This window comes from Elephas maximus, chromosome 16 (genome assembly GCF_024166365.1).
Source record: "Elephas maximus indicus isolate mEleMax1 chromosome 16, mEleMax1 primary haplotype, whole genome shotgun sequence".
Taxonomy (NCBI): Eukaryota; Metazoa; Chordata; class Mammalia; order Proboscidea; family Elephantidae; genus Elephas; species Elephas maximus.
Window position 1 is genome coordinate 17276252 of NC_064834.1, and position 13197 is coordinate 17289448.

General features: G+C 50.5%; 1 protein-coding gene across 8 annotated transcripts in view; it reads right to left on the reverse strand.

Annotated features, from left to right (window-relative positions):
* Positions 1-5179: 5179 nt before the first annotated feature.
* Positions 5180-13197, reverse strand: part of PALD1 (phosphatase domain containing paladin 1) — a 118969-nt gene continuing 110951 nt past the window's right edge. For all 8 annotated transcript variants that reach the window (XM_049855800.1, XM_049855796.1, XM_049855797.1 and 5 more), the window contains 2 exons: positions 9719-9874; positions 5180-7030 (listed from right to left, as the gene is read on the reverse strand). In XM_049855800.1, the coding sequence (XP_049711757.1) occupies positions 6881-7030; positions 9719-9874 (306 nt within the window). In that variant the 3' untranslated portion in view covers positions 5180-6880. The remainder of the gene's footprint in view (positions 7031-9718; positions 9875-13197) is intronic.

Below are 13197 nucleotides of genomic sequence, written 5' to 3' on the forward strand. Positions count from 1 at the left end.
AAAGGATCCTAATCATATAGACACTATTGCTTGCCATTAGGGAGAGAAAGAAGACATCCCTAATGAATACCATGCATAGAAATGCTGCTGCATGATGGTAGTCAAACTTATCAGCCTTACAATAATGAGTGTAATACTTAGGCCTAATATCAGTGTTATTCCTGTTTGCCACATTTTTTTTTTAATAATTTTTATTGAGCTTTAAGTGAACGTTTACAAACCGTCTGTCACATATAAGCTTACACACACCTTACTCCATACTCCCACTTACTCTCCCCCTAATGAGTCAGCCCTTCCAGTCTTTCCTTTCGTGACAATTTAGCCAGTTTCTAACCCTCTCTACCCTTCTATCTCCCCTCCAGATAGGAGATGCCAACACAGATATTTTTTATATAATTTATTTGTTGTTGTTGTTGTTGTTGAGAATATACACAGCAGAACATACACCAATCAACAACTTCTACATGTATAATTCAGTGGCATTGATTACATTCTTCAACTTGTACAACCATTTTCACCCTCCTTTTCTGAATTGTTCCTCCCCCATTAACATAAACTCACTGCCCCCTAAGGTTCCTGTCTGATCTTTTGAGTTGCTGTTGTCAATTTGATCCCACATAAATAGTTCTTAAAAGAGCACAGTGCTCCAAGCAGACACTTCCTTACTAGTTAAGCTAAGTTACTGTTTGGTTTTAATAAGACTTCAGGGGATATTTTTGGTTTAAGGGTTAAAGATTATCTCAGGACAATAGTTACAGGGGTTCATCTAGTCTTCATGGCTCTGGAAAATCTGGATCCAGGAGAATTTGAAATTCTGTTCTTCATTTTCCCCACTATGATCAGGGTTCTTCTACAGAATCTTTAACTACCATGTTCAATAATGGTAGCCAGGCACCATCCAGTTCTGGTCTCATAAAAAAGGAGGCAGTTGTTCATGGAGGCAATTAGCCACACATTCCGTACCCTCCTGCTCCTGACTCTCCTTCCTCTGTTGTTCCAGGAGAAAAGAGACCAATTGTTGTACCTTGGATGGTCACTTGCAAGCTTTTAAGACCTCAGAGCTACCCAACAAACTAGGAGGTAGAACAGAAGCACCAAACACAGTATTAGGCCAATTAACTGGGATGTCCCATGAAACCCTTACCCTAGACCTCCAAACCAAGAAACCAAATCCCATGAAGTGTTTGGTTGTACATATAATGGATTTCTTTTTAAAAATCTTGTTGTTTTAAAATTTTGATGGCACTAAAACACATATAACAAGTTTTTCGTTTTAACCATTTTTAAGCATACAGCTCAGTGACATTAATACATTCACCATGTTGTGCACCCATCACCACCATCCATTTCCAAAAGTTTTCCATCACCCCAAACAGAAACTCAGCCCCACCAGCAATAAATCCCCACTTCCCCTTCCCCCCAGCTCCTAGTAACCACCAATAAACTTTGATCTCTACACAGTTGCCTATTCTAGATATTTCATATAAGTGGGATCATACAGTATTTGTCCTTTTGTGTTTGACTTTTCACTCAACACAAGGTTTTCAAGGTTCATCCATATTATAGCATATATCAGAACTTCATTTCTTGCTATAGCTGAATAATAAATATTCCATTGTATGGATATCCCACCTTTTGTTGATCCATTCATCTGTTGATGGCACTTGGGTTGTTTCCACCTTTTGGCTATTGTGAATAATGCTGCGGTGAACATTGGTGTGCAAGTATCTCTTTGGGTCCCTGCTTCAAGTCTTTTGGGTATATAGCTAGAAATGGATTTGATGGGCCATATGGTAATTTCAGGAGTCCCTGAGTGGCACAAATGGTTAAGTGTTCAACAACTAGCCAAAGGTTGGCAGTTCAAACCCATCCAGAGGCAACTTGGGAGACAGGCCAAACAATCTGTGACCCAACTAATAACAACGATGTGGTAATTCCATGTTCATCTTTTTGAGGTACCATCAAACTGTTTTCCACATTGGCTACACCACGATGGATATTTAAGATGTCTCCAACTTACCACTATTATAAAACATGCTGCCCAGGAATCTACATTTTTCACAAACTCCTCAGGTGATTCAGAAGTTAAAAACAATGCAGAAGATCTAAGCTTAGTGAGGATAAAAGTTCTGAGACATACTGTCAAGTAAAAAAAAGCAAGTCGCAGACCATATATGTAGTGTAAATATATATAATCCGTTTATGTAAAAAAACAAGCCACACACACATGCAGAAGATAGACTGATCACAGTGGTATCTTTTATAACCAGAGGGAGGGAAATGGCAGTGGGCACAGGCGGATAAAGACCTTCTTAGCATTTTCACAGCTAGTGTGTAATCAATCATACCTTACTTGTGTGATGAAAAAATGACAGCTTTCTCTAAGATAAAACAGGTTAAAAGCTATGACCATGCTGATTCTGCAGGTGAACTTGGGGGTCTCTGGGTCTCTGGGATGTACACTGCAGGAATGCATCAGCAGACAACATCTGGGTAGTCTGCTTATTTCTTCCAGCTCATCGTTCATCCTCAGCATCTTCAAGGCCCCTCCCATGGGGTCTGACCAGTTCCCAGGGTGTAGCCAGTTCCTGGAGTCTGGTCAACGGATGGGATGGCAAGTAGGATGAAGAGCTGAGACAGGAACAAGCCGTGTTATTGGTGCTGTATGGTTTCCTGGGGTGGGGTGGCCCCATGCAGGCACTCTCTGCCCACTCTCCCCATGCCATGCCCAGGTCCATGACATCAGTGATTCCTTGTTCAAGAAGCTCTGTAAAAAGGGAGTAATGGAAGCTGGGCCTGGCCTCTGCCCTGCGGCACCCCCGCACCATCCAGCGCTCATGAGCCACACCTATTGGGAATGACTTGCTCACTGTCTCTCTTCCCCGAAATGCCACAGGCTCCTGGACAGCAGGCACACAGCTCCCTGATGGTAGCATGGTGCCGGGTACATTTAGCTGCCCAGTTTCTGTTGAATCACTGGTCACAGCCAGGTGCATATATACCCACCCTGCAAGGCTCCCTCATATCAGACTGTGCTCGCCCCCTTCACATCAGTCAGACAGGGTCTCCCTGAACCCAAGCTAAGGCCTGACTGGTCTGGACATGGTGGCAAACCAGGCTGACACCTCTCCCCCACTGGGATGGCTATTATCAGAAAAACAGAAACGAGTGTCGGTGAGCTTGCGGAGAGACTGCAACCCTTATCTGTTGCTGGTGGAGAGTAAAATGGTGCAGCTGCTGTGGGAGACAGTTTGGTGGTTTCTCAAAAATGTTTAAACCAGAGTTAACATAAGACCCAGCAATTCGCCTCCTAGCTATGTACCCAAAGGACTTGAAAGCAGGGACCCAAAGAGATACTTTTACACATGTTCACTGCAGCATTACTCACAATAGCCCGAAGGTAGAAACAACCCAAGTGGCCAGCAACAGATGAACGATTCAGCAGTATGTGGTATCCATACAATGGAAGATTACTCAGCCGTGACCGTGCTACAACGGGGATGAATCTTGAAAACATTCTTCTGCGTGAAATAAGCCAGACGCAAAAGGATTAAACTCTATGATCCCACTTAGATGAAATATTTAGAATAAGCAAATGCATAGAGATCAAAGTCTATTTGAGGTTACCGGGGCGGGTGGGCAGGGGACTGGGAAGCCATTGCTTAGGGGTACAGAGTTGCTGTTTGGGGTGATGAAAAACTTCTGGAAATGAACAGTGGTGATGGTAGCACGACATGGTGAATATAATTAATGTCACTGAATTGTACCCTTAAAAAATGTTTAAAAAGGTATTTTTGTTACATGTACTTTACCACAGTAAAATTAAAATTTTAAAAATTGATTGAACCCCTGAGGTTAGTAGCTAAATAACAAATTGGCTGAAAAAATAATAAATACCCTAAATTATACATGTAGAAACTGTTGAATTGGTGTATGCTGTGCTGTGTAAAAAAAAATTAGAAATAATAACATCACCCATAAGTACTGTGCTTTTAAAAAATCACCTACATGTGACCAGTCAACAATTACTTTAAAACACAGATGAGAACATATGGGTCAGGGAAACTAGATTAATGGAAATGGAACAACCAGAATAGAAAGGAGAATGTTGATGCGTTGTGAAGAATGTAACCAGTCACTGAACAACTTGGGTAGAGATTGTTGAAAGGGACTCAAACTGCTGTGTAAACTTTCACTGAAAACACAATAATATATTATTTAAAAGAAAAACAGATCGTGTGCTTACTGTATCAGGGTTGTGCTAAAGGTTCTACACATCTGAACTTGTTGAATCAGACGGGCACGAGCTCCTGAAGAGTAAACTCATATTGCTGTTTAATTGCTAGATGACCCCCTAGGACAAAGGAAGGCCTGGGGGAGACGGGGGACACACACGCTCCTATGGACACCTACCCAGTCTCCCTCTAAGCAGAATCAAAGACGGCCCCCACCCCTGCCCAGTGTACACCCCTCTACGCTGACACTCGGAAGCCACGGGGACCCAGAAATGACAACTCACACACCCTGCTGGGCTAGGAAATAACCCAGGAGGCCTCTTCCCACAGGCCAGAGATTACTATCCCAATGGGCAGTGGAGGCTCTGGGTTCCATTCTGACCACCCCTAGCTGGCCCTGGAACTACAACCCAGAGGGCCTTGTCCCCCTAATTCCCTGGAGGTGCTTGGGGAGAAGCACTGGGGCGGTGCTCTCTCTGCCTCACTCTCCCCACTGGCTCTTTACACACTAATCTCTCAGCGCTTCAAGTGAGCTCAGCCATGGCAGCTGCAGGGGCCCAGCAGGGCCACGGTGTGAGGGAAAGGAAGTAGAGGCTGAACTTCAGTCTCTTTTACAGCTTCTGAAGTCCCAGGTCAGTCTCTTTCTCTAAGGTGGTGCTACATCAGTCCCTCACACCTCAGTGTGAATTATGTTGCTTTCTTCAAGGAGGGCCTCAGCATGACATAGGGGAAGGCCCTACTGAGGATCTGAGGGGAAGAAAGCAGTGTCTGGAAAATCCCACCTTCTCTGAGAATGGAGGTCTTGTCCCAAATAAGTGTTTTTGACTCGCCTGGCCCACCCCTTCTTACTCTGAAAGAGCAGGGACCCCAGCTTATGTCAGGTCTATAACCTCTCCCCCCGTGCTAAAGACAAATCAACAACCAGGCATGTTTCACATTTAGCCATTTTTAATGCTCAAAAGCTCTGTACAAAAAAAAAAAAGAAAATCACAAACGAATCCTCACAACACCCCTGTGAGGTAGGCAAGTATTAGTCTCCCATTTTACAGATGGGGAAACTGAGGCAGAGAGGTGAAGTGACCGGCCATTGGTCCCAGCACAGCAGAAAGTCAAGGCCAATCGTGAGAACGCTAAGATCCCTCACACTTCAGCCCTGCTCTCTGACCCCTCATCAAGACCTTGTCTGTAAAGAATTAAAACTCTTTAAAACATGCAAAAACAACAACAAATCTGAAAAGGTAGTGAACATACAGTAGTTTCGCAAAAAGAATTCAGCCAAGATGGTCAAATATTTCCCAAAAGGGGGTTGATGTGAACTTCAGCCTTTTCAAACTAATGACACCTCCGTTTTTCTGCAGAAGCCCGTAAGGCCAAAGAGAAGCTTCCCTGGCCTTGATGAGCCCAGGCCAGGTGGACAGCCCACTGGCTGCTCAACTCCTGTATGTCAGCCAGCACCAGTCCCTGACAGAGAAGCTGCCAGGCTCCACTCCGAGGCAGCAGCAGTCTCCCCACTGACGGGGCAGTGGACCATGACAGCCTCTAGCTCAGCAGGGCCTGGCCCTTTCTGTTCCCACTGGAGGCAGCTCAGTGGTTCTCAGGAGGGATGGCCTGGAATTTAGGCGACTCCCTCTCTCTCTCCCGAGCCCACCCTCACACACTCTACTATTCACTCAGGGCCACCCCACCGATTACACTTGAGCTCAGCAATCTCTGGGGCTCCTGCCGCAGTAGGTGGGGGCCAGGGCCATCCCAGGCTGTTGGGACAGGGAGGAGGCACAGGCAGAACTGCGGCTGGAGGCTCTGGCTTCCTCAGCACCTCACCCAGGCTCCCAGGCAAATCGAGCAGACCTCTTCCACAGTGCTCTATCCGCCTTCCAGAGGCTCTTTCCTTCCCCTGCACGTTGCCAGTTCCCTCAGGAAACCTCCCCAGTCCAGCCAGCGAGCTCCAGGGGGAAGGGAGAGGGAAAAGGAAGCAGCAGCAGCAAGGGCCCCGGCCAGCCCCAACGGCCACATGGCTGTCCCAGAAGTCTCCCAGGTTGGAGGTGCAGCATGAGAAGCAAGGAGGCTGTGTGAAGCTGCCTTTAAAGCAATAAACCCACCTAGAGCGCCCCCACCCCCAGGTAGCCAGGGACTCCCCACCACCTGCCCAGGGCAGGGCTCAGGCAGCAAAACAGAGCGGCAAACGGGGAGTGAGGCACGAGACAGAAAGGGAAGGGGGCTCACACTGGCCAGTGCCTGTAGACAGAAAGGGAAGGGGGCTCACACTGGCCAGTGCCTGTACTGTGTTGTTCTCAGAGGTGCTAGGAGGGGACAGAAGTAGCAGGTAACTCTGGGGGAAATTCAAGGAGTGAGCTCCTTGGGGCTGAGTGCCCAGCTCTCTGCCAGTGCACACACCTGGCCATCCTGGAGGGCCACCCACACGCTCCTGTCATTTACAAGGCACGACCGTGTGCAGTAAATGTCCCTACAAAAAGCTCTTTCAAAACAGGGGTCCCAACTCTACCCCACTTTCTCTCCAGGAAGCTGGGAAATCTTTTCCTCAAGGTTGGGACCCCTGGAAGCCACTCCTAGGGAAAAGCACCTGGGGCTCTTGGCAAGCAAGCGTGGGGGCTTGAGAGAGGATGGGGACAGGGAGGAGTGCCCCCCTACGAGGAATCCCCGGCAGGGGGCTCGGTGCTTCGGCTCCACTCCTGCCACCTGTAGCGGAGCCTCGAGAAGGGCTGGCCCTCCGTGTCCTCGAGCTCAGGGAAGCCCAGCTGGTTGAGGATCTCGTAGATACCAGCCTTTGAGGCCACCTGAGAGGGAAGCAGAGATGGGGCGGCGTTACCAGGAGGGTGGGCACTGTCAGCCCGTTGTCCACTTCCTCGTGTCGTCCCTCCCTCACTGTGCACCAAGGCCTCACAGCTCCTCGGCCTGAGCAAGTTTCCTCTCTGGATTCTGTTAACTTCTCTGAGCTGTTTACTCCTTACGCCGGAGTAACAGTCTCTGCCTCCTAGGAGTGTCACCAGGAGGGTTACGTAGCATGGATTAATGGGGACAGTTTCTGTTTGGGATGGTAAAAAAGATCAGGAAGCAGACAGTGGTCATGCATATGCGACACTGTGAATACGCTTAATGCCGCTGATTTGTATACTCAAAAACAGTTAAAATGGTAAACTTTGTTACGTACTTGTGAACCATGACAAAAATTTTTTTTTAAAGCATGGCCAGCACTCAGTAGATAGTAAGTGCTGGACAGATGTACAATGAGGACCACTGTCCATTGAGCACTGGGGGGTGGGAGGGGCAGCACCTGCTGTGGCCTCTGTGGCTCCCATGCCCCTTGTGGTCACTCACAGCCCAGGCCAGCCTCGCTTCGGGTATTCAGCTGGGCCCACCAAGAGGGCTGGAAAAGACAGGTGGCTGCAGAAGCCACCAGAGGCCCCTGGGGTGTGGCCAGGCTGTGGGGCCCACCATGAGCCAGACAGAACTGGTTCTGCTTCCCAGTGGCCCAGGCCCTGGCCCCACACTCAAACCATTCAACCGCCAGTTCCCTTCTGTCCCCCGCCATCCTGGGGGATGAGGAGGATGTCAGCTCCACAGAGAACAAAAGGATCAATTTGTCCCTCTCCCCTGTCCCCAGGAAACCCTTGCCCTACCCTCTACTCGCCCCTGGGAGAGGGGCTGGGGGCCCCTGGGGCTGGAACTCACTCTCCTGCCTGGGCCAGCAGCTCTCTCCTTCTTTGGCATCCCCCAATGCCCACCACCCAGACTCAGTTGGTCGGGGATCCAGCTTCCTCCCCAGCTCTGGTTCCCCCAATTTCTACTCTCCAAACAGAACCAAAGCTGTCTTAGTTCCCACCACCCCCAGGCCCCACCCAGGGCTCTGTGAGAACACTGACCCTAGTCCTGCTTAAGAGGGTGGCCCTGACATGGCCTTGGTATGACCCTGTCAGGTCTCCTGGCTCAACACTCATCCACATGTGTGAACCACCACTCCCCCCGCCGGCCCGCCCAAAGAAAAACCAAACCCACTGCCGTTGAGTCATTTCTGACTCATAGCAACCTCTTAGGACAGAGCAGAACTGCCCCACAGGGTTTCCAAGGGGCGCCTGGTAGATCCAAACTGCTGACCTTATGATTAGCAGCTATAGCTCTTGACCACTACACTACCAGGGTTTCCATGCGGTGGGTCATGAATTTCAAATGCAGCCCCACCCTGACAGCCAAAGTCCACCCTCAAGGCTGGTCCCTGGCCGCCACCACTCCTGTCTTGGCATTGCAGGATCCTCCCTGCCTGCGCTCCCTACAGCTCGGGGTCCACCCCAGATCTGCCTCAACCCGTGCCCTTCCTCTACCACCTGGCTTAGGTCACTGGCCTCCTGCTCTCCCACCACCAGTGGACAGCCCATAAACCAAAAAACCAAACCTGTTGCCATCCAGTCGATTCCGACTCATAGCGACCCTATAGGACAGAGTAGATAGAACTGCCTCATAGGGTTTCCACGGAGCAGCTGGTGGATTCGAACTGCCAACCTTTTGGTTAACAGCCAAGCTCTTAGCCACTATGCCACCAGGGCTGCCCATGGCGGGAACTAATTCCAGCCTGGAATATTGGGCTGGCGAGGTCAGGAAGGGCCAGCTTCCCGGCAGAGGGGTAATTACAGGTGCCTTTGCCTAGGGGCGAAAGGAGGCCTCTCTTCTGACCTAGAGGGGCCCAGGCAACAGCTCTGCCTCTAAAACTGTCAAGCTTGAGGAAGAGCCGGGGAGGCCAGGCAGGGAGGACCCATAGACGGTGAACGGTCAGGGTAGCTTATCTTAAGCAAGAACACGGGGGCTTTAAAGTCAACCAGCCAGCTCTAATGCTGACCCTGAAGAAGTTGTTTAAGCTCTCTGTACTCAGTTTCCTCCTCTGAAAAATGGGAGAAGAATATAACACTGTTTAAGGCACATTCGCTTACCACAGGGCCTGGAAGATGGCACCCTACGTATCTCACGTTGAATCTCTACCACAGCCTTTTGTGGTAGTGGTAACATTGCCGACATCATTCCCATTTTAAAGTTGAGGACAGTGGGCTCAGGGGGGTTGACTAACTTGTCCACGGCCACAGCTGGGCAGCGGTGGTGGTAGAACCCTTCACCACCAAGCCACCTTGCCTCTCACAAGAACACTAACAAGGGCTATGGGCATACAGTGCCCAGCCAGGGTCAGTTCCCTTCTCCTCTTTGGTGCCAGGAGGGCGGTGAGAACCCACATCCCAGGAGGGACCCCGCCCAGCACTCTGTGCTGCCCTGTTCCCAACACACCTGTCCCCTCCCTCCTCCACATTCATTCATTCATTCACTCACTCTTCAACCTTTGACTCAATGACTGCCAAGCACAGACACTTAGCAAAATGGATGCTTCCTCTAGACTGAGAGATGGGAGCTCCCCTACTCAGCAGGGACCCTGTGGGGTGATGCTGAGTCTGTGTAAACCCATCACACCACGGGCCCTCTCTCACTTCCCGCATCCAGGTGCTGAAGGGCCTCTGCCAGGAGTTGGTCTTCTCCAGGTGGAGGTAAGCATTGAAGAGAATCAGGTAGACGTAGCGCTCCAGGTACTGTAGGCTCCTCAGCTGCAGCTTCCGTGCCTCCTGCTCCTCCTTGGCTGCCTTCGCCTGGAAGAAGGGACAGGTGAGAGTTCGCATGGGGAGAGTTAGAAGGGACAAGAATAATTACACTGACACCTGCCCCCCACCACACCACACACACACACACACACACACCATATATGTATACCACACACACACACTACATATATACACCACACACACACACACCACATATATACGACACAGACACACACCACATACATACACCACACACACCTCACATATATACAACACAAACACACACACCACATATATACACAACACACACCCCACACATATATTAACACACGCACAGCACATTTATACAACACAGACACAGCACATATATACAACACAGACACACACACCCCATATATACACCACACATATATCACATACATATACCACGCACACACATGCACATGCCACATATATACACATACATAACACATACACACACCCCACATATATACACACATGCACACACACACCACTGCCGTGGGCACCAGAGGTGGGATGGGAAGAAAGCGATTCAGAGAGCAAGGCTAAGGGTGTTACCCCTGCCCAGGGGCCTGGCTGGTGCCTGGGTGCCAGGAACATCCCCCCCACACACACATATACCTGTGAGGCATGGGCCTGCAAGTTGCCCCACCTCCCTGAGCCTCCATTTCCTCACCACGGAACTATAACTACCATCTTGTTGTCCTGTCCTGAGGGTGACTGAGCATGCCTGACAAGAAGGAGCTTTCAACAGGAAAGCTCCGTACAGACGACGTGTGGACAGGTCACAGGCCCCAGGGTGGAAGCTCTGGTGAAGGGTGTAGGTTCTGCCAAGCTCTAACCACAAGGACCCTCATTGCCAACTCCTGTCGTCCCTGAGGTGTGACATCTACCCCTTCACCCCTAGCCTCCCAGGACTGTGGATGGAAGGCTCTCAGCTCCTCTCTCCAGCCCCCTCAGCCTTCCCCAGCGAGGTGTGCGATGGGTGTGACTGCTGTCCTGGGAAGACAGCAGGCTGAGTTCTGCCCCGGGCAGTGCACCATCTCCCTTCTTGATTTGCCCTCTGCCTGGTCTGCGGCCTCCAGCTGCTCAGTCTGGGCCCAGGTGGGTGAGCCCATCTCAGGTGGGAAGGGGAGACCCCTATCTTGGCCTCTGACCCTAACTGGTCCCTGCCTGACTTCTTTGCCTGTTTCTCACATGGTTCAAGACTCAGAGCCAGAGGACCATGCATACAGCCCTGTGACCCTGGCTCCCAGGCTGGGGAAATACCAGAAAGGCCCTGGGGGACAAGGGCCAGCAAGACATGAAGCTGCTCAGGGGGACGAAATCTCAGGTGTGAGTGATGGCTAACCTTATGGAGGTGGCAGTCTTTTTAATAAGAACCTTAGCAACTACTGTGAAAATGGCACCAGGCCACCTGGTGGGAGAGCAGGGACAGCAAAACTAACTGAAGGGAAGTTTCCCAGAGGGCATGGGGGCTCAGCAGGCACGCAGGCCAATTTGATTTGGATGGAGGGAATGGATGCCAGATGGGGCAGCACAGAGGCAGGGTAGTGCCTGGCACTGGGGGCTGTGAAAAGGCTGGCCTAGCTGGACCAAGGAGGCTGGGGGACAAGAAGGGAAACTGTGGGTTGGGACCCAGTTTTGGGAGACCCCAGTGATGCCTGGAAATTTATCCTCTAGGGTGGTGGTTAACACCCTGAACCCCATGCAAAATGCAGATGCCTGGACCCCATCCCAGACCAATCCAATGAGAGCCTCTAAAGGGTGGGGTCTGGGCATCAGGATGGTTAAAAGCTTCTGGGTAATTACTGGACATTCTGACCAAAGGTTCTACAGAAAAATCCTGATCAAAAAGGGGAAAATGCAGAAGAGAATTTCAAATTCTCATGGAATCCGACTTTCTGGAGCCACTGAGGACGCGTGAACCCCTGAAACTACCGTCCTGAGATATAAACCTTAAAGCAAAAATATCCCCTGAAGTCTTCTTTAAACCAAACAATAGTTTAATTAGCAAAAGAATGTCTGCCTTGAACATTGTGCTCTTTTAAGAACTATACATGAGGCCAAACATTAGATAGGAAGTTTAGGGGGCAGTGAATTAATGTTCATGCGAGAGGAATCACTCAGAAAAGGAGGGTGAGAACGGTTGCACAACTTGAAGAATGCAATCAACACCTCTGAATTATACATGTAGATACTGTGGAACTGGTATATGTTCTGCCGTGTATACTCTCAACAACCACCAAAAATAAGTTTTAAAAAAGAGAGCTCCTCGGTAGTCTCTGTAGCCAGGGCTGAGCAGCCACGGGAGCCACTGAAGGTTTTAGGGGGAGTGCCCTGGAAACAGGAGACTCAGGAAAGATTAGTGCTCAGGCGGAAGGGGACTGACAGGGGGTCTTCCTGCGGTTCTCCTCAGTGTGGGTGCTGGCGAGCAGGCTGGGGACACACAGACAGGCTCCTTCTGCAGGATTTCGTGGCCACCACACCTGACTTTCCTCCCCTAATCCCTACAGGTGTGCCGTGCATCCCACCCCCCATGGAGAGTAAACATGACGTGGCGACAACCCTCACCTTGTATGAATTCCCTCTCACCACCCGCTCAGGCCTCCGCTCAGGCCCATGGCAGTTAGCCGCCGCTCTAGAAGAGAGCTTGGCACAAGGCTGCTCCTCTAGGCGCCAGCAACATCCGTGAGAGGCTGCAGCAAGCCCCGGGGCCTCTGGGAGCCAGGAAGTGCTGGTCTCCCAAACAGCTGGGCCACAGCTGGAAGCCCTTCTGCACAGGCCCACAACATCTGCCTACATCTGTGTCTCCCCCTCGGCTGCTGCAGGAAGACACCCAAGTGGGCCCCGCCACCCCAGATGCGACATTATCCACAGCCTCAAGAATCAGGGCCAGAGTGGGCCCGCTCATGGGGCCTGCGCTCGCCCAGTCAGCATTTCTTTCTTGGGTGGCTCAGGCCTTCTTTATTCCCAGGGTCGTGTGAGTGAATGGTAACTTGCAAAGCCAGCCGCCCACACCATCCTGAAGGAGCACTGGGAGCCTCAGAGATGTGGAAGGGGATGGCAGGCCACACTGAGCAGGCAGAGGGGATCAGAGTGGGTGGAGGGGACCAGAATAGGTGGAGACCAGGGTGGGCGGTCCAATCACAGGGAGACACAGGGTGCCACAAGCTGGGCTCTGGTCCTGGTTCTGCTGCTTAAACTCTTGGCCCCCAAGATTATGGAGGTAGAATCGCTCAGTAAAGTCAGGGATGGGAAAGTATCTTGTAAACCAGGAAGAGCTCCACAAAGCCATTCATTCATCAAACGGGGACGTGGCTACAACATGCCTGTCACCAAAGATGAGG